Source organism: Colletotrichum siamense, assembly GCF_013390195.1.
Source record: "Colletotrichum siamense strain Cg363 chromosome Unknown KSG_Cg363_contig02, whole genome shotgun sequence".
In the NCBI taxonomy this organism is placed as follows: Eukaryota; Fungi; Ascomycota; class Sordariomycetes; order Glomerellales; family Glomerellaceae; genus Colletotrichum; species Colletotrichum siamense.
Genome location: NW_023501015.1, coordinates 69,915 through 89,491, shown reverse-complemented (window position 1 = coordinate 89,491; position 19,577 = coordinate 69,915). Strand labels below are relative to the sequence as shown.

Below are 19,577 nucleotides of genomic sequence, written 5' to 3'. Positions count from 1 at the left end.
CATAGACGGAAAGACGTATGCCCAGTAGCTTGGATCTTCAGGCATAATGGCAAAGAGTAGAACACACACAATACTTCCACAACCTGAAAGGATCAGAAGAAGCCTTCCCGGGAGTAGGTGGAGAGTGAAACCTCCCACGAGCCCGATTGTTACCCCTCCAGCAGCCAGGGGAACATACCAGGCAGCCGTAAGCAGTGGCGACGCGTGGAGAACCAACTCAATGTAGAAACTGCTGTAGAAGAGAAAAAGCCCAAAGACACCGTATGTCAACCATAAGGCCAACATCAGAGTCTTGATGTACTTTGTCGAGAAAAGATCAGGCGGAAGAAGCGGACTGGATGCGACGCATTTCTCGATGTAAAAGCCGATTGCCAGCAAGAGAACGCCAACGATAAGGGTGACCAGAATCTGAGGGCTTTTCCAACCCTCTGGAGCCTGAGAACTGTCTGTAAGGGCGTAGATAAGAAGCGCAAGACCTGGTACGATTGTAACAGTACCTAACCAATCCATCTGCACCTCATGCTTGTTGCCATAATCTTTCGGAATGGAAAAGAAAGAAATAGCAATCAGCACACCCAATATCATGGAGCCGACCCAGAAGTACCATCTCCATGACAAGTATTGCCCGGTCAGACCACCGATAAATATGCCAAAAAAGAAGCCGATAGGAGCGAAGGAACCGTAAAGCGCGAACACGAGATTCTTCCGAGGTCCGGGTCGATAGGTCTTGCCGAGCATCATCATGCCGGCCGGGAGGACCGCAGAAATCCCCAAGCCTGCCATAGCGCGACAGGCTATGAGCATGACGTAGTTATGGCTGAAACCGGACAACAGGGTCCAAAGGAAGAACCACCCAAGACCAATGTTGAACGTAATGTAACCTCCGAACTTTTCGCTTACTCGGCCGAACGGGAGAAGGCAGGCGCCAGCGACAAGGGAAAACACACTCGATGGCCACGTCTGGGATTCGCTGGGGATATTGAGATCGGATGCAAGCTGGGGGAGGATGATGTGAAAGCCACCGACGAGATATTCCTGCAAAATTGGGGTCAGTCAAATAGCAACCGTAGTTGGGCATGTTGGTCAGACAAACTTACCCCCATTAGCATGAGTCCAAGTAGTGAGGAGCAAAAGCCGACCTCTGATAGCCAGGACCCAAACACTGCCGGGCGCTGCCGGCCCAGAACTTCGACATCTATGTCCGTAGGGGAAGGGGAGTCCTCAGCGTCCCTTGTTTCTGTTGTTCGACATTCTTGCGGTGTCATGTTGAATTGCCGATGCCGTCCGTGGAAAGTGAGGCAGAGAGTGTCGGAAGACTATCTTTGGTTATGGTGTATGGGAAACGCCCTGGTTGCTTTGTGAAGGAGAGAGTATGGTTTGATGGTAGCAGGTGCGTCTTCGACAACAGGACAACCGGGGATTCGACCTTCATATACCTAGACAGATTTTCAGAAAAACCCCAGTCTGGTATGCTGATTCGAATTAAAAACATCCCTCGTCACGCGAGACGGGATCAGGAACAAGTGGATCGTCACTTCGCGGACAATGACTGGTCGTGCTGTGTGCAACATGTTCAGGAAGGGAAAGATCATGACAATTGCGCCGCAGTTTGTCATCAGAAATCCATGTTTGGCGCAATAATTATCCATTTGCGGTTAGTCGGGAAAGGATTCTAAAAACAAAGCTTCATGTAAGGAACTGAATTTCCTGATAAATGCGGTCCAGAGAGGTGTCGCCTTCTTCAACCTAGGACCGGGGCTCAGGAGCAACCCGCTGTGTTTGAATCAAAAACATGCTCACAGATCGACTTGGTGCTCGTGCAGCAGAAAAGCTGCTTCAGCGCTAAACCCTTTAAGGGTCGTCGGTGCGCTGCATTCTTCCCGTCCCCACGTCATTCCCATTTTGTCCATCAAGTGCGCCGCCATTCAACTCCGTCTCTCAGTTGACTATGAGAAGCGAAGTGCCCGAGGCGGAAAATGCGGCCAATAACGCGTTCGAGAAATGGCTGCGCAACTTGCAAGAGGCGAAAACGGAAGTGCGATGAAGCCCGCCCGGAGTGCGGCCCCTGCATGCGACGTGGTCTTGAGTGTGAAGGGTACACGAAACCCATTCGGTGGGTGAACGACACCACCAGCATTCATTCCGTGGATGGACCAGAGACCTCGCGGCCTACGGATCGGGGGTTGGATACTAGCAATGTCAACACCCCTCCTTCGTCATCCTACCGCATTCTCAACGACCAACCACAGAGTCGTAGGTTGGACGACGACCATCCGCTTCCGCCACGTCCAGATGAGGATGGCCTTGACGGGCTGGACAACTTGTTCGAAACTTGTACGTTTTCAACTTTTTAAAAACCTTTCAAAATGTCGGTGTCGCAGCCTAACGATCGCTCAGTTTTGAAATCTGGCCTTGGCAAGCTGTATAACGCGGAGACTCAGTCTTGGATCAGGCCTATCTTCGAGGATATGGCATCACAAAGCAAGGCCCTCAGAATAATCGGCATCGCTATCCAGAGCTATGTCGATGATGGGTGCGATGACCTGTCTGTATCTTCCATGGAACGTCTTGACCTTGCCCTCCGAACATTCCGCGCTGAGCTTGCTAGCCAACATGACGACATCAGGGCATCAACTGCCTTTGCCGGTTTGATGGTCTGCTCTTTGTGTGTAAGTGAAAGTATTTGAAACAGGTAAACTGACTTGAAAACTACGATGCTGATGAGCGTAGCTCTTGTTAGCCCGTCCTTTTACGATGTATGTCCAACTTATGGCAAACTTATACAACCTGGACGCCAAAATGCACTTGTTAGAGCCAGGCCCCGGGCGCGACCTTCCAACGCTTCATATGTTGGAGTCTATGTGCGTGATGGACTTGCCGTTGTATGTTGTCGGCCGAGTAAGCCCCTCAATCGGGCTTTGGAAGCGCTTCAGAAAGACCCAAGACAGTTGGCCCGGGGGTAGGATTGGTGGAGTCGAGGTTGGTATAGGAATGCCCCGATCTCTTATTGACGTACTGGCCGATATACCGGATGGTCCTCAAGCAAGTGTCGAGTCCAGACTATGGATATGGCCCGGTGAAATCGGCGAATTCATACAGTGTCACTTGTGGGACTGTTGGCGGTTCGCGGGCATTCTCGAAATTCGCAGAAGAAAGAGGCTCCAAGACGGACAAGCTCAGGAGGAAACCCAGTTCGCGCCAAATACAGGCGTGATCATGTGCCGACTAATTTCTGCGATGGACGCTATCCACAAACATATCCACTTTGACCTTGACCGCGAAAAGTACTCGCTGATACAGAACGGAATGGTGTTTCCTGTTACAGCGGCCAGCTTAGAGTTTCGAGAGCTGGGCGCCCATCCTGAATGGAAAATAACACTGGAAAGTTTCCGTGAACATTTGTCCAAAAGAGACCCGTTCAACTTTCTGAAGGTCATATTTGAGCTGCTGGACGAGGCACAGGCTTCAGGGGCAGAGGTCTTCGACATGAACGAAGCAGCACGCGGAAGAGGAGTCGAAGTTGTCTTGTTTTAGAAACTTTGTTGGCCAAAATGTCAGACATGTTAAAGTTGCGAACGAATCCATGCATGAATGAACAAGCTTGACTTTAGGAAGAGATCGCGTACCTTTGACCACAGTGCAGTGCGTAAAACTTATTGCGTCAGTAATTACACGTCAGTAAACCATCTCAGGAGGATTATTCCCCAACCTCACCGCCAGGCTGAATAATACCTTACGTGCTTCCACAAAAGTTTCTTCTACTTCTTGGCTCGTCAGCAGGTCTTCGGGGCAGCAAATTGCGCGGCATGATGGGCACATGTCCCGTGCAAGACATCTTAAGCAAACGCCTGGCTCGGAGTCAAAGTATCTTCCAAAGATTTCTAGTCAGCATGTTTTCGAGGAAACTCCCGTAAGCTGCTGGTGTGATCATGGCCTCTGAGATCGTCATGAACACGTTTCTATCGCCTGTGTGAGCCAGTCAAACTGCGATATAAGTACACGCCAAGTGTGACGATGCTTGGGCTACTTTTCAACGTCGCCCACCCTCATCCTCGGGCTGAGCACCGGCTGCAACGAACCAATGAAGCTCTTAAGGTCCGTGCTACGAAAACGCTTTAATACGCCTACTATCGCGATATCTCAGGGGATGAAGAAAATCAATCAATAAACCGCTCGTCAAGATGAGGCGCGGCCGCGCGGAGTCATCATTGTTGTGTTGGAAAAGTGGTAACGTTGAACTCTAGAAGAATGGGTGACCCAACGAGCCCCAGTTGAGTGGATGTGTATGGAGCTCTGCTCTCCGACACAAACAGGATGAGGCCTCCTCACCAAAATAAGAGTACCGGAAGATCAAGCGAGACAAGGACTCCAAGTGATCATCAACAGGGGCCAAATTGGTAGCGACCGGGCGTTGATCCCAATTGTTGGTTTTGGTTCTGTCGCGAAACGTGGGAATAAAATTTGCCATCCATAAAACCTGACAGAGTCCAGCGGTTGGGTTGACGATGATGCCGCCAAGTAACAATCCGTGACAGCACTCCGTCGGCTCGGCGTCGGCTGAAGGAGCTTGCGCCGGTAGCTTCGTCAAAAGGCCTAGGTGACAGCACTAATTGCCGACATATTTACAGGGGGTCGTGAGCCCCGGAAAGCAAAACATCCGGACGCAAAGCAACACCGGCTGCGCAAGTCAAGAGTCGCATTTCGCTGTGCGCAAAGAAACGGTGTCAAGTTTGCTATGTGGCCGGATTTGACGCGTCGAGGGGGCCAACATAGGCTTGGCTTTGTGGGAGAAAGCATGATCAGCAAGAGAGGGGCTCGCGGCTCGACATGACCGGTCTCGTGCTGGCGGCGGAAACGACATTTCGGTTCGACAGTCAGATTGTTGGACTTCTTGGCTCGGCTGTGTATGTAAGAGATGGTCGCTTCCTGCTCAGAACCACGCCGTCATTCTTGCGCGAGCGAAACATAGCGTCATTATATGGAAACTGAAAACGAAGAAAGGACGGCAAGAGGAAACGACTTTCTGTGGCCAAGAAACAAATGCTACGAGGTTTCGCGTTCTGCTACAAGCCCCAGTCAAAGCGCTGCGTCGGTACCGTACCGTACCGTACCATACCGCGCGGGAGGAGTCCCAACAGGAGTTCATGAAGGCCGATGGCGGCGATGGGAGGCGGGAAACACGGTGAGCCGGGTGGAGATACCCCGCTTGAGGTGATTGCAAGTAGGATTTCGCGAATCAAGGGCGACAGGGAAAGATCAAGCGAGGTCGTATCAACCGCACACGTGCGCCGTCTGACCTTCCATTTGAAGCTCCTGATGCGCCGCCAACACCGCAGAAGAATGACTTTCTCACTGCGTCTGTCAAATAGAATTCCAGACCCCTCTTTCGCCTGACTCTTGGCCTGTCGCCGGCGCCAGGCCAGAAGCAAAAAACCTCGCTCGTCTGAACCGAGTTTGTCAGCGCTGTCAGAACGGCTAAACCTTCCCCATATCCTCAGGCTCGTCTGATCTTGCCATCATCTCGCTTAATCTTTGCCAGAAAATCCCTCGTCTGCGCTAAACTGTGCTCACAAATTTTGCCAATCTCCGGCTCATCTTGCTTTTCTCCCTCGCGTCCACCTTCCCCTCCCTTGAAGCTCTTGGCATCTTCCACATCCCGCTGCTTATGATCATCATTCTGAGCTCCTTGGAATCCTCTCTTAAACCGCCAAGACTGCATCATGTGCTGTCCGTTGGTCTCTGAGGCTGACCTAGACTGCCACCGGCGGGCCTTCACTCCACACACACCGCAGAATGCCTGCTTGTTTAAGCTTGTCGAGAGCTCCTCGGGCCCCATCCCTGGATACCCGAGCTTATCAGATCGCATCAGAGGCTATCATTTCGTCAATATAATGTCCGTTGAATTGTGGCAGTGCTGAGCCAGCCGGGACCTTTGACCTTTTGCGTTTGCCGCTCTACTGGAGAAGTGGAGAGCTATGTCTCTTCCGGTTGACAAGATGGTGTTGTATGGCCAGTCTGGGAGAAGCTGCAGGAGGGAGCCCGGAGAAAGCTGCCCTCTCTGCAGAGGCGCAGAAAATATTCATATTGCTTGGCCGCCGCTTCTTCGGCACGCCTTGCTCCAGCTCGACAACACTTTCTCATTTCCACCAGCCCATACATGACTCCAGTAGCTCATGATGGCTGACAACTTTCTCAGCCCCAATCCAAACCCCACACATCCGGACTCCCGTCCGCGGGCCGTCAGCGATGCCGACACCATCACCCCCGACGGGACCAATCCTTTCTTGACCCCGTCCGGCACAACTGCTGCTCCCAGTGCCGCCCCAAGCTTCGTTCTTGAGGATCCAGACTCGGCTCTTCACCCAGACCCCGGAACCGAGCACGACTTTCGCGTCGACAACAATCCCTTCGCCTTTTCTCCTGGCCAGCTGAACAAGCTCTTCAATCCCAAGTCCCTGTCGGCATTCCGAGCTCTTGGCGGTCTCCAGGGAATCGCGCGGGGCGTTCAAACCGATGTACGCAGCGGGCTCAGTGTTGACGAGACCGGCGTCAAGTCCACAGTCTCGTTCAGTGAGGCCGTCGACTTTGATTCCAAACCCGCGACGCCAACGGAGAGGCACGCGACCACATCCTCAACACCATTCAGCGATCGCACGCGCGTTTACGGTCGCAATGTCCTCCCACCAAAGAAGGGCAAGTCTATCTGGAGGCTCATGTACATTGAGCTCAGCGAAAAGGTCATCATTCTCTTGACCGTCGCCGGTATCATCTCTCTGGCACTGGGTTTGTACGAGACTTTGGGTGTCGAAAGGCCCGCGGGCTCTCCGGCATCGGTCGACTGGTATGTCAATTCTACCAGGTCGCATCACTCTAGGCTGACAGTCATTTAGGGTAGAGGGCGTGGCCATTTGCGCCGCAGTAATCATCGTCGTCGTCGTCGGTTCCCACAACAATTGGCAGAAAGAACAGGCATTCGTGCGATTGAACACCAAGAAGGATGATCGTCAGGTCAAGGTCATTCGGTCAGGCCGATCTCTCATGATCAATGTGAATGAGATTCTCGTCGGAGAAGTTCTTCATCTTGAGCCGGGAGACATGGTGCCTGCTGATGGTATCCTGATTGAAGGCCAGGACTTGAAGTGCGATGAATCTTCGGCTACTGGCGAATCCGACGTCCTCAAGAAGACCGCCGGTGACCAGGTCATGAAGCTTCTCGACACGAAGCACAACAACCTCGACGATCTCGACCCATTCATCATTTCTGGCTCGAAGGTGCTTGAGGGTAGGTTCCTTTGGACCGACCAGTAGATGTGGAAATGTGCTGATTAGCTCCAGGTATGGGCACGTACGTTTGCACTTCTGTCGGAGTGCACAGCAGCTTCGGCAAGATCATGATGTCTGTTCGCTATGATGTCGAAGCCACTCCCCTGCAGAAGAAGCTGGAAGGTCTTGCGGTTGCCATCGCTAAGTTGGGTGGAGGCGCATCCGCCTTGATGTTCTTCATTCTTCTTTTCCGATTCCTTGCGACTTTGCCAGAGGATCACCGATCGCCAGCAGACAAGGCGTCTACTTTCATGGATCTGCTTGTTGTCGCAATTGCCATCATCGCAGTCGCAGTGCCCGAAGGATTGCCGCTGGCCGTCACCCTCGCTTTGGCTTTTGCGACCACCAAGCTCCTGAAAGAGAACAACCTCGTCCGAGTGCTCCGCGCCTGTGAGACCATGGGCAACGCAACAACCATTTGCTCAGACAAGACGGGAACGCTGGTGAGATCCGCAACAAGATCAAAATCTGCAAGGCGCACACTTACTGACTTGGCCACAGACAACGAACAAGATGACAGTGGTAGCCGGAACGTTCTCGACAACAAGCTTCACAGCTCTGGCGCAATCCGACAGCGAAAAGTCCACCGATGGCACCGTCCCTGTTTCTACATGGGCCTCATCCGTACCCACGGCAACCAAAGAGCTGATTGTGCAGTCAGTTGCCGTCAACTCGACTGCCTTCGAAGGCCAAGAAGATGGCCAGGCGACTTTCATCGGATCCAAGACTGAAACAGCTCTGTTGTCTCTGGCCAAGGACCATCTGGGCCTGCAATCGCTGGCAGAGGCTCGCGCCAACGAACATATTGTACAGATGTTGCCTTTTGACTCGCGGAGGAAATGCATGGCCGCCGTGATCAAGCTTCGCGACTCCAACAAAGGCTACCGTCTTCTGGTCAAGGGAGCTTCGGAAATCCTGCTTGGGTACTGCTCGTCCCAGGCTAACTTGGAAACCTTGGACGAGGAGGCCCTGGATTCGACTCAGCGACAAGCCCTGCAGAACACCATCAACCAGTATGCCAGCCGATCATTGAGAACCATTGGCCTTGTCTACAAGGATTACCCACAATGGCCACCCGCCGGAATGCCTTCGGAGGACGGCCATGTCAAGATGGACTCTCTGCTGTCTCTTTCCGACCTCACTTTTCTCGGAATTGTTGGTATTCAAGACCCCGTTCGACCGGGCGTGCCTGATGCAGTCCGTAAGGCCCAGCATGCCGGTGTCACTGTTCGGATGGTCACGGGCGACAACGTCATTACGGCACAGGCTATCGCAACGGAGTGCGGCATTTACACGGGCGGCGACGGCGTGATCATGGAAGGACCTGTTTTCCGCAAGCTGTCTGAGGGTGACATGAACGCTATTCTCCCAAAGCTTCAGGTCTTGGCTCGTTCATCCCCGGAGGACAAACGAATTCTCGTCACCAGACTGAAGGCCCTGGGAGAGACGGTAGCGGTGACTGGAGACGGCACGAATGACGCCCCAGCTCTGAAGGCTGCTGATGTCGGATTTTCTATGGGTATTTCCGGAACCGAGGTCGCCAAGGAGGCGTCGGCTATTGTGCTGATGGATGACAACTTCACTTCCATTGTGACAGCTCTCAAATGGGGCCGTGCAGTCAACGACGCCGTGCAGAAGTTTCTCCAGGTAAGCAATTTTGCCCAAGATTTTGTCCGAGGACACATGACTCGACCAGATTGACTAAATCTTCACTGCTGCACAGTTTCAAATCACTGTCAACATCACAGCAGTTATGCTTGCCTTCATCACAGCCATGTACGACGACCATATGGAGCCTGTACTTAAAGCCGTCCAGCTGCTTTGGGTCAATTTGATCATGGATACCTTCGCTGCCCTCGCGCTTGCAACCGATCCTCCGACCGAGAAGATTCTTGATCGGCCTCCTCAACCCAAGAGTGCTCCTCTGATCACCATTAACGTGAGTTGACCCTGGACTAGCAGATGATCTTGTACTGACAACCATGGCTGCAGATGTGGAAGATGATTATCGGTCAAGCAATTTTCCAGCTCGTCATCACTATCACGCTGTACTTCGCTGGTCCAGAGATTCTCAACTACGATCGTAACAGTGAAGACGAGATGCTGCAACTCGATACGATCATTTTCAACACTTTCGTTTGGATGCAAATTTTCAACGAATTCAACAACCGTCGCCTAGATAACAAGTTCAACGTCCTAGAAGGTGTTCATCGTAACCAATTCTTCATCTTTATCAATCTTTTGATGGTTGGTCTGCAAGTTGGCATCGTCTTCGTCGGTGGCCGTGTGTTTGAGATCAAGGAGGGAGGTCTCAATGGAAGCCAGTGGGCTATTTGCCTTGTTGTTGCCTTCATGTCCATGCCTTGGGGAGTTGTCGTACGCATTTTCCCCGACATTTGGTTCGAGAAGGCGGCCAAATTCGTCGGCAGGCCCTTCGTCATCGTCTACAGAATTCTGGGAAAGGGGTTCTCAGCGATCGGAAGGCTCTTCAGGCGCAAGCCTAAGGCGAAGGATACCGAAAGCACCGACGTACCTGCAACTGTGGTGATCGCTCCACCAGAGGAGAAAGGCCAGGAAAGGGGATAAAGAGAGGAAGACAAAGTGTTTAGGCAAGGAGCATAATTGCTCATGATTGCATGTTTCCGGCACAAGTATGCGAGGGGTTGTTCTGCTTTCAGACTGCATCGCGGCGTGGCCGATGAGGTTGCGATTCTAACGTCAATCGAAGTTATGATCCGGGAATGGCTTACAAAAAAAGGGGCGTGTACACTATGGAATACCAACTGTCGTTACTTAGTTCAACCATTAAGAATTATATAATATTATGGCAGTCTATGTCTTATAATGTTTCTTGTGACCCTTTTCTCCAGAGCTGCTGTCAAAACAGCTCAGCATTCTGTCATAGAACCTCCATAGCCAGCTTTTAGTGATAGTCGTAGCGTGCTCCCCATGATCTCGGCCAGGTATCGCTGGCGGTACTCAAAGTGCTTTGGGCCCTTTTGTTTGATCGTTTCGTTTGCAATTTCGATCATGGTAAGATGTATCTCTTTTGGCATTTCCAATAGACGCTTTGCGTCTATCGTGACATCTGTTGATTCTTGGCTGACCAATACAGGAGCGATAACAGCACTTTTCATGAGAGACAGGCAGAAATGTTCCAGAAGATCATTGGCGACGAGGTACGTCGTGACAGCCTCTAGAGACGTTGCGTCGGCAACCACCTCCCGAAGTGGCCGAGACTGGCCTCGAATTTCTCGCCAGGTCATCTCTGCAACCTCGAGCTCGTGAGTAATTGCATCTTCGGTCAGGTGCAATGAGTCGCCGGCGGGTGGTCTATCATAAGCCACATTGCGACGAAGCCACGAGTTGTAAAACATCGATGACAGAATCACTGGGATGAGTACGACGTAGCCTTCCCATCTTGTCGCCGTGACCATAGATGCACCACCACCAATTACGCTACTCACAGCACTGACCAAAGTGTAGATGTGAACATTGCGCGTCCGTCGTTCGATAGCCTTTACGGCTCGGCTACTCTGGAGGCGAGGCGACTGGGCCGCGAGTCTCCGGTGCTGAGAAGCTCTGCGGAAGATGTAGGCCGACCATCCAGAACTAATCAGGCCATAGAGAGCAATTGGGGCATTGCCCAGGTAGCCTGACAAAATGTTGCTCGCAAACCACGCTCGGCGATTCGCCCCTCCAATCGCCATGTATGTGCCGATACTGATGAGAAATGCGCCGAACCCACTGCATATGTCTAGCCCGAAGCGATTCGCGATTTCGCTTCCAAGTTCTCGAAAATTCGTGTCAAGAAGGACGTCGACGTCCAGCGTCGGCTGACTTCGTTGGAGACGCTCTAGCCTTTCTACTTTCAGAGCGGCTCTCTCATTACGGAGGAAGCATACGTTCTGCCAACTCAAAAGAGTGTCTTTGAGGGCCAGAATTGACACGACCAACGCCAGCGTGCCGCCCAGGGCCATGAAGACGATGGCATATATAGGCACCGGAATCTCGTTCCAGACGTTTGCTGCGAAGTCTCCGGCATTGGCGAGCTCTAGAAGGCCCATAGTGCTGAGTAGAGTATTGCGCAATCGTGAAGATATTCGAGGAATCCATCGACGGTGGTGTTTCGTCAAATCTGCTTGTGCCGGTGCATAGATAGGGGAACTCGGTACAGGCAGTGTGGTATCGGTTGCGGCCTCGGATTGCTTCTCGGTTCCTCTCGATGCATCTGCCCTAATTGGCTCTTGGTCTTCCAGTCTGGTCGTAACACTTGAGTCGCCAAGTGAGGCGATATCGGGGGTCGTTGATTCCATCATGTCTATGGAGTCAAATCGTCGAGCGAGTACGTAGAACAGAATGAATGGAACTGCTGCTCACAAGACCCGCAGCAGATATAGAAAAGAGAGAAACAAGAACTTGCATCTGAAGAAACGAAGGATAGAGTGACGCACTGGCTTGTGGAGGTGGGAAAGGGGCTAGAGTGGGTATCGTGACGGCTCACATCTCGGATGTCAGGCGACAGGAAGAACAATCAAAAACCCCGTGAACCTCCGGACGGTGGCTACGGGGGAGCTGACATCAAATACTTGGTCAGGCCCAGGCGCTCGGCCCGAAATAATGGGCCTCCTAGTGCCACGCAACTCAAACGACGATCGGAGTTCCAGGACCGGCAAGGTTCAAGCCATCACGGTTATCGGCACGGGAGGCAATATTGTGATCACCCTAAAAATAGGCGCCATAGGGCTGGATCGGTCCACCCCAAGCCCACACTGCTTCAAATCCGTCAAGATCGAATCTCGGGACTCCGGGGTAAGGACTGAGCGAATTGCAAAAAAAATGTTTCACCCTATACGATGCAGGGGGTCACGGAATCCGCGGGGAAACTTGAGCTCCTTCAAAGCGCGCCCCTTGGCGAGATAGCCCAGACATGCAAGACATACCCACTGGTTCATGCTTTGAATGAAAGGGATTCTTATCGAGCCTCAAACCTCGTCGTCTTCAACTGCTATTGACGCGTTGACATGTCAATTCCGGTACCAATTTTGAGGTCGGCGATGATACCGGCGGTATCCAAGATTTATCCCTTAGCAATGGTGAATTCGGCGACATTCATAACACGCGGTCATCGAATGCAAGAGGGAAAAGCATTGGTTTGAACACTTTCACTCGATTTTGGCTCGTAGCTGTTTCATACTTTCTGGGTTTTGTGCTGTCTAGAGAGCGTCGGTATGTTTACTTGCCCGCAACAGTGCACTGAGCTCACAGAGTGTACCGAAACTCCTTGTTCAAGCGATCCGTCATATCGCTGAACTCCACATCCTTGAGATGGCCAAGTTGTCCCGTCCGCACGAGATTGTCGCGACGCTTGTTTTCCCAAACATAGTAAAAGCGTAGCATCAGGGTGAAGACCATTGCCAGCCCGCAAGTCACAATGATAGCAGTCTTGGCGGGGATGTATTCAGGTGCAGACTCGGCGGTAAAGGTCAATGGCCCGATAATGTTGCCCACGCAGAAGCAAATTAGAAGAGTGGCATTCATTGTGACCTATGTCACAGTCAACGTTCCTGCATGCTATTTCAAAGTGTGAGAGGGCTGACCTTTTTCGTATGACCAGCATAGTTCGCGCCGACGAGCGAATACAGCAATGGCAAGGTCGCGCCAATGCAATTCGTCATATAGTTACCAATCAGTTTTCCGGCTTTGTTGTCGGCCGGCAGAAACGCCATAAGGGCTGCTCCAATGACACCAGGTATCAAGAGGCAAATGATGTTCAGAGCACGTTGGTTGTATCGCCCTGCAACGTTGGTTGCAGCCAAGATCGAGACGATGCTCACGGCACCAGACGGAATGGATAAAAGTGCGGTTTCCTTGGACGTGTATCCGAAACCTTTGATGATCGTTGCTTGAAATGAAGACACAGCCCCGTTGGGCACGTTTGAAGTGATCGTGATCATTGCAAGCAGGTATGTCTGAGGATCAGCAAAACATTCAATGAATTGCGGCCACTTGAACTGCTTGTTTTCCACACCCGTCTGGTTGGCTCTTAGGCGCTCAATAGCCCAGACCTTTTCCTCAGAAGATAGAAATTTGGCGTTCATCGGATTGTCTGGGAGCACAACAATGACAGTGATACCCACGGCAACAGTGACAAGACCGCATATCAGAAACATGATCTGCCAAGAAGTGAAGCTAGATCCACCGTAGTGTTGAAAGCCGAACGAGATGAGAGAACCGACTATGACGCCGCCGCCGGTGCCAAGGTACCAAATTCCCATGCGAGGAGGTTGTTCCTGGCGTTTGTACCACTGGAACTTTTAGCAATGCCATCGTAATATGTGCAAAGATAAGCTTACCATGGTTGTGATGACGATCAATGAAGGTGCAACTGCACTCTCGAAAACGCCGAGAAGAACTCTTGTAACGACAAGTCCGGCCCAGTTGTGGCAGGCCGATGTAACTGCCAGCACCGTTCCCCACAGGCAGACCATAATGCCAATGTACTTTGCCGTCGGGTAGTGCTGCATCCCCCAAGCGTGAGGGAATTCGAAAGCAAGGTAGCTAACATAGAAGATCATGGCGAGTTGCGAATATTGATCGCCAGAAATGCCAGTATCCTTCTGGAGCCCCATGACGTTGGCATAATTGATCAAGGTTTTGTCGAGATACTGGAGAATGTAGCATGCAAACATGAGCGGCACGATTCGCCAGTCAATCTTGCGTTTGAGTCTCCGCTCATCTTCATCAGTCATGGGGTTGACGTCGCCGCATTGTCGCAGGAATTCCAAGGCAGCATCGGCGTTTGACACGTCTTTGACCTCGCCCACAATTGTCTCCGGCTGAGCTTCGCGTGAGCTCGCTGACTTTTCGATATCGAGCTTTTCCTTCGTATTCATCCTGAATATTTACCGGAAAAGTTGTGTAGTTCTTGCAATACAGCAAACTGGTGAAAGCATGGTATTGATTCAAGCTTAAATGTCCGCCTCGAACTAGACGAATCACGAAATATTTTAAAGCAACCCCAACCCCGCCTTGATAACAGTTGCTCCATGACGTTCTTGATTCTTGAGATTGGCGTTGGCCATGTGCATCTGCAGAAGACCCCCCATAGATAAGTTCAGCGATCGCCAAGGACATTTGGTCCGGACCAATGGGAAGTCTGTTGGCCATACTGCTGCAGGAAGGTGACTGGGGCCGGGGTCGGCATTTGTTATCTATAACTGCGGAAAAGAATAACCCGAAGATATCGGCTATCAGAGGACACCCTGATGTGTCGATGTTACCTCCTCTCTTTCTGATAAGAGTCTTTTCTTTGGAGGTCGGCATTCGTTCGGCGATCGGAAATCCATCAAAACCAATCGTGTAATTCCACAAGAATGGAGTAGGAAGAGGATACGTCAGTCAGATAGAGAGTAACACATTACATTATTTGTTCACGGCCTCCCGTCTATCTATGGTGAGTCGTATTTGAGGTAATCGCCAGATCCGGTGTCGTGCGTGATGTTTGTTTGCACAACCCGGCCGTTCTTCAAACTGCCGCTTTCGGCGATGCCACCAACAGCAGTAGTGCCATTCTGTCGGTGCAACTTATTCTCACCAGCAATGACTGTGAAGTTAGCGAGCGAGATCTCGTAGCCTTGCTTGATCCTTGTGGTCGGAATTCCAAAGAACGAGGCGTTGACGGCATTGTAGTCGATGCTAAGCTCGTAGTATCCCCTGTAGAAGAGATCCTGCCACTGCAACTCGCGGTTTGCGTTTGTGAGCCACGCAGAGCCGACATTCGCGTTTGCCAAGGAGATGTTTTGGCCTGCAGGGCACGGCGAGCTGACTGCAGATCCCGCAAACTCCACACCCACGGATCCGGAACCAGTGTTCTGGTCATACTCGTGCTCGCCGAGCCAGACAAGGTCTGAAACCCATGAGGCGTGCGAGTCACCGGCGAGAAAGATGTTGTTGCTCACATTCTGCTCGTAGAGAACTTCGAAGGTGCGGTTGCGGTTGGCCTGGTACCCGTCCCATTGATCGGTATTGAATGGGTTCTCGGCTCCAAAAGACAAACTCTCGTTCATTCGGCTGAAGATGATCTGATTGCCAATGACGCGCCATTGTGCGCCACGAGTGGAGCTGTCGCGAAGCGTGCGATAGAACCAAGTTTCTTGGCGAGGCCCCATCAGGGAACGGCTTGCTTCATTCTTGATGGAGTTGACGTAGTCAGTGTTCCAATAGACATCGGTGATCTTGGCATATTTGTTAGAAGGTGATTCGAAGCAGCGGGATGAGCGTCACGGGTGATTGGAATTTGCTTACAGCTCGGTCATATTGCCGCGTGTCGAGCATGATCAAATCGAAAAGGTTACCGAAGCTGAAGTCTCTCCAGATACGGAGGTTGTCATCCATGTCAACTTGGCGGATTGGCACTGCGAAGAATTAGTTGATGGTCATACTCAGTCGAGCAGACTGTGACGGACTCCACTCAAAATACGCACGAACAGCGTTCATCTTGCGCTGGTCAACAGAGACGCCCCCATCCATGATGAATGACTCTTCAGTGTTGTTCAGCTCTGAAGCTCCGTCTCTCCACGTATTGTCGGAAACCTCTGCATCTCATTAGCCTGGCACAATGCCATACATATGGGGACACTGACCATGGTCATCCCAGACTGGAATCCATGGAAACTGTTGATGGCTGGCAAGAAGATCCAGATCCGTTCTGTAAGTCGCCAAGCGCTTTCGATAATCGTACAGGCTTTTAGTAAGTCAGCAGGTCATGGTTCATATATGGAAACAGTGTGAGCGGGTACTGACGTATAGATTTGGCGGTCAGGCAGCGGAATGCGGTCCAGAGAATTGCCCCACCCGTACTCGCCATTCCCGTACTCGTAAATGTAGTCACCTAAATGGACGACATAGTCGACTGAGTCCTTTCTCACCGGGTTTCCATAAGCGTTGAAAAAACCAAAAGCTGCATAACCATCAGTTTCTAGAAATTACTTGCGGCCGAATGAGTAAACCCACGAAAGTTGCTACAAGAGTACACGGCAATTCTCACAGGAGAATCAACCTTTGCATCCTTGGAGGGAATTGTCTTGGTACGGCCGACGGGCGAAGTATTGTTGGAGTTGCAAACGGAGAACTGGTAGTCTGGGAAGTGTTAAAATACGACAATCAGGAACAGATGAGGCATATACTTGCAATAGACAGTGTATGGAGCCAGTTTCTTGGCCTCGACCTTGACGGTGAAGTCAACATCGGAACTGGTGTATGCTGTGCCAGAGTCCACGACCGTGTCAAGCTTGTCGTCCGTTGCAATCTTCCAGTCGATACAAACTGGAGAGTCGCTCTTCTGCACATAGGTATCGGTGCTGTGGTCGTAGAGAGGAACGTAACCGGAGACGGTTACGTTACTTTTATCGTTGTCCATGTTCGGAGCGACGCGAGTCCAGAGAATGACACTGTCATCGTAGGGATCGCCTGATGCAACGCCATGGGTGAAGTTGAGTTTCGCCGGATCCCATGGAGAATTAGCATACGTGCGCTTTGCCACCTTCCTGATAGAGATACCAAGAGATGCATGGTGTTTGGACGGCGAAAGATAGTTCAAGTTCCCAGTGAAGGCGGCCGATGCCGTGATGGCAAGGGCAAGGGCACTGACCGCAGATTGAAGCATGATCGCAAGGTGAACAATCTGCAACCGACCAAAAATGAGCGAAAGCTGCTGCTGCCAGAAACGACCTCCACTCGGGTGTTCTAATGGAAAACCGTCGTCTTTATGAAGAATCCAATAGCGTGGAGTTCTGCATCTCGAGCTGAGACTAGTTTCCGGAGCTTCCAGTCAATCGGGATATGGAAGCTCGCCGTCTACACGCCTGCAAGATGAGCAAGCTCAAGCTCGTGGGTAATCATGTGGCAGATGATTGGGCAATTGCATTCAAAAAAGACGGCAACTCAATAAACTCGCGTTCGATGACGACTTTGCTCAAGGATTATGGTTGTAGCCACCACGATGGACCTCTCAAATCGGGGTCTGCGCCGGGGGGGAGGACAGCATATCGACTAGCCACGGAGATTGCTGCATGGGACGAATAGGATGCGCAAAGAAGCTGGTACGGTTGTACGCTGATCATCGGCACGTGTCGCCGGTCGCATTGGTAATTGGACGGGCTTGGCAGGGTGGGGATTGCGGACCGGTTCATCGGCATGTCATCTTCAGCGGGGTTCCTTGGAACCGCGGTTGAAATGTCCGATGTTTCCCAGACACGGACTGATCAAGACATCCTGCGCAATGCTTGTTCATCCCGATAAATGATCCGCATATCAGCAAAGAGACGACCGTCGTCTTATCAATTGATAGGAGAAGTTTGTATGGCGTTTTGGGTCTGTAAGATGGAAGAGACGCAGACCAAATCGAAATAAGATGATGACTGACAGCGAGGGGATGAACATCCTGAATCGCATCTGCCAGCTATGTTTCCTAATCTTCATGGGCAACATCCATCTCCAACAATCTTAGTTGTTCCTCTTCGTCTTCATCGAGTACTGGAATGATGACACCCCTCGGAACGAGGTCCATTCCATCCCATACACTGTCGTTTCCGTTGACCACAACTGTATCCCTCCCGTCGCAAAGTATCTGCTTTTCGGAGTTGTTGGAATTCTCCAATACTTGGCATGTAACCCATGCCTTTCGATGCTCAAGCCATGGAGCCGTGTACAGCGGCCCATCATGCGATCTCTCCCAATCTCCAGCAAAGAGCTTCAGCTGAATCAGCTCCTCGCCCACTTTTTGTTTTCGCAAAAGTTCGAAAAGTTCCATCCCAGTCGTTTTGTTTAGCAATGGACGGGCCATGTTATCTAAGTCTTTACCTTCATCGCTCAACCATGTACTTCTTCTAGGCCACGCCGAGCTTTTGTGTTGTCTTCGCTGCTCACTGGCAAGCTCCAAGTATATTGTGAGTCGCTTTAATCGAGGGTAGTGCTTGGCCACTGACTGCAGCTCTTCCACTGGCCAAGTACCGTTTCGGTTGAGGTCGATGGTCAATTCTTGTAAATTTGGCGCCAAATCACCCAGGGAGGCAAGCTCCTCTGCCGGGAGAACCTCCCGTTGATGGTAGGAGTTCTCGGGCTCTCTTAGTTCGAGGCGAGCAAGCGAACGAGCATGGTGCCCCACTACGTCAAGCACAAAATGGCTCTGCCTACATCCGCAGCCAGAAATCCAAGAAAGATGCTCCAACGAATCGCGTGGTAGCCCAAGAACGAATTCTCGGGCATGGTGAACTCCCCGAATCGTCAAGGACGTCAAGGACTTGAGGAGTGGGGGAAGCCGAATGACAACGACAGACTGCCCCCTGATGTCTCTCAGCGCAAGCTCTCGGATATGGGAGAAGTCCATTGCTTCTATCCACTGATCGAGGTTTGTCTTATGCTTCTGGTCATCGGGAAGGTCGCGCCATTTATAATACCTAGTCGCCAAGTCGGACATGTACCACCAGAAGTAGTTGCCAATGCCATCCGGAGCCCAGCTGTGGGGGTAAGAGGGAAATAGCTTGCTAGGTGGCTGAACCCTATTCCACTCCTGGTAGCCAAAGTCGTAGCCGTCAAGTTGGAGCGACTCGAGTTTGAACGAATAACGAGAGCCGGCAGGGAAGTCAAATGGGAAGTTATACCTGTCAGGATGGCTAGAACAACCAAGCAGAGTGACTCGAAGTTTGATGCTCTTAAGAGTGGTGCTGTTGGAGAGAAAGTCGTGGACTTGTCGCATTGTGCGAAGAGGAGACCGCCGCGGTGGGAATTCCTCACGCGTCGTTTCCAGACCGCCTGGAATTGTGGTATCAATTTCTAACATCTCATCTTGGGGAATCGTTGAAGCCATCGCTGAGATTGCAACGCAGGACAAGATGCCGCAAGCTACTGTAATGAGCGTGGCGTTCTGACGCATGGCCTTTTGCAGCCGGATGATTATGAGATTTCTTGAAATAGGTTTCAGGCTGGAGCTATAAATCACTGCCTAGTGTAGCTGACGAGTTTTGCCTCAGAGTTTCGAGGAAAACGAGGGCAAAAGTATGCCTGTTGCAGGATGTTTGCTACAGTCTACGTCATCTCTAGGCACAAACGACGGTTGGCCCAAAGCGATTGGTCCATTGGCAACAAGCCTTAGCAGCTCAAGAGCCTTGTGAATAACACCGATGATGAGATTTTGGCGACAGGTAAGATGATTGTGTTATTTAGGCGGGTTTTGCATCAACTCAGCTACGCTA

General features: G+C 51.5%; 5 protein-coding genes across 5 annotated transcripts; 2 read left to right on the top strand and 3 right to left on the bottom strand.

Moving 5' to 3' along the window:
- Nucleotides 1-37: 37 nt before the first annotated feature.
- On the bottom strand, nt 38-1,265 carry CGCS363_v002038 (Drug resistance protein; the record flags this gene model as incomplete). Its single annotated transcript, XM_036633887.1, has 3 exons — nt 38-83; nt 179-1,035; nt 1,098-1,265. The coding sequence occupies 3 exons, from the start codon at nt 1,263-1,265 to the stop codon at nt 38-40; spliced, it is 1,071 nt and encodes a 356-aa protein (XP_036500320.1).
- A 1,101-nt stretch (nt 1,266-2,366) lies between these two features.
- CGCS363_v002037 (uncharacterized protein) lies at nt 2,367-3,534 on the top strand (the record flags this gene model as incomplete). Its single annotated transcript, XM_036633886.1, has 2 exons — nt 2,367-2,669; nt 2,731-3,534. The coding sequence occupies 2 exons, from the start codon at nt 2,367-2,369 to the stop codon at nt 3,532-3,534; spliced, it is 1,107 nt and encodes a 368-aa protein (XP_036500327.1).
- A 2,642-nt stretch (nt 3,535-6,176) lies between these two features.
- CGCS363_v002036 (Calcium-transporting ATPase 2) lies at nt 6,177-9,909 on the top strand (the record flags this gene model as incomplete). Its single annotated transcript, XM_036633885.1, has 6 exons — nt 6,177-6,841; nt 6,891-7,282; nt 7,336-7,766; nt 7,825-8,970; nt 9,047-9,262; nt 9,316-9,909. 6 exons carry the CDS (start codon nt 6,177-6,179, stop codon nt 9,907-9,909), a joined length of 3,444 nt encoding a protein of 1,147 aa, XP_036500328.1.
- Nucleotides 9,910-12,585: 2,676 nt separating this feature from the next.
- Nucleotides 12,586-14,219, bottom strand: CGCS363_v002035 (Thiamine pathway transporter THI73; the record flags this gene model as incomplete). The annotated part of the gene is made up of 3 exons (XM_036633884.1): nt 12,586-12,870; nt 12,924-13,631; nt 13,680-14,219. 3 exons carry the CDS (start codon nt 14,217-14,219, stop codon nt 12,586-12,588), a joined length of 1,533 nt encoding a protein of 510 aa, XP_036500325.1.
- Nucleotides 14,220-14,774: 555 nt separating this feature from the next.
- Nucleotides 14,775-16,990, bottom strand: phoD-0 (Alkaline phosphatase D; the record flags this gene model as incomplete). The annotated part of the gene is made up of 7 exons (XM_036633883.1): nt 14,775-15,560; nt 15,631-15,740; nt 15,792-15,920; nt 15,969-16,069; nt 16,129-16,285; nt 16,339-16,456; nt 16,523-16,990. The coding sequence occupies 7 exons, from the start codon at nt 16,988-16,990 to the stop codon at nt 14,775-14,777; spliced, it is 1,869 nt and encodes a 622-aa protein (XP_036500326.1).
- Between the last annotated feature and the right edge of the window lie 2,587 nt (nt 16,991-19,577).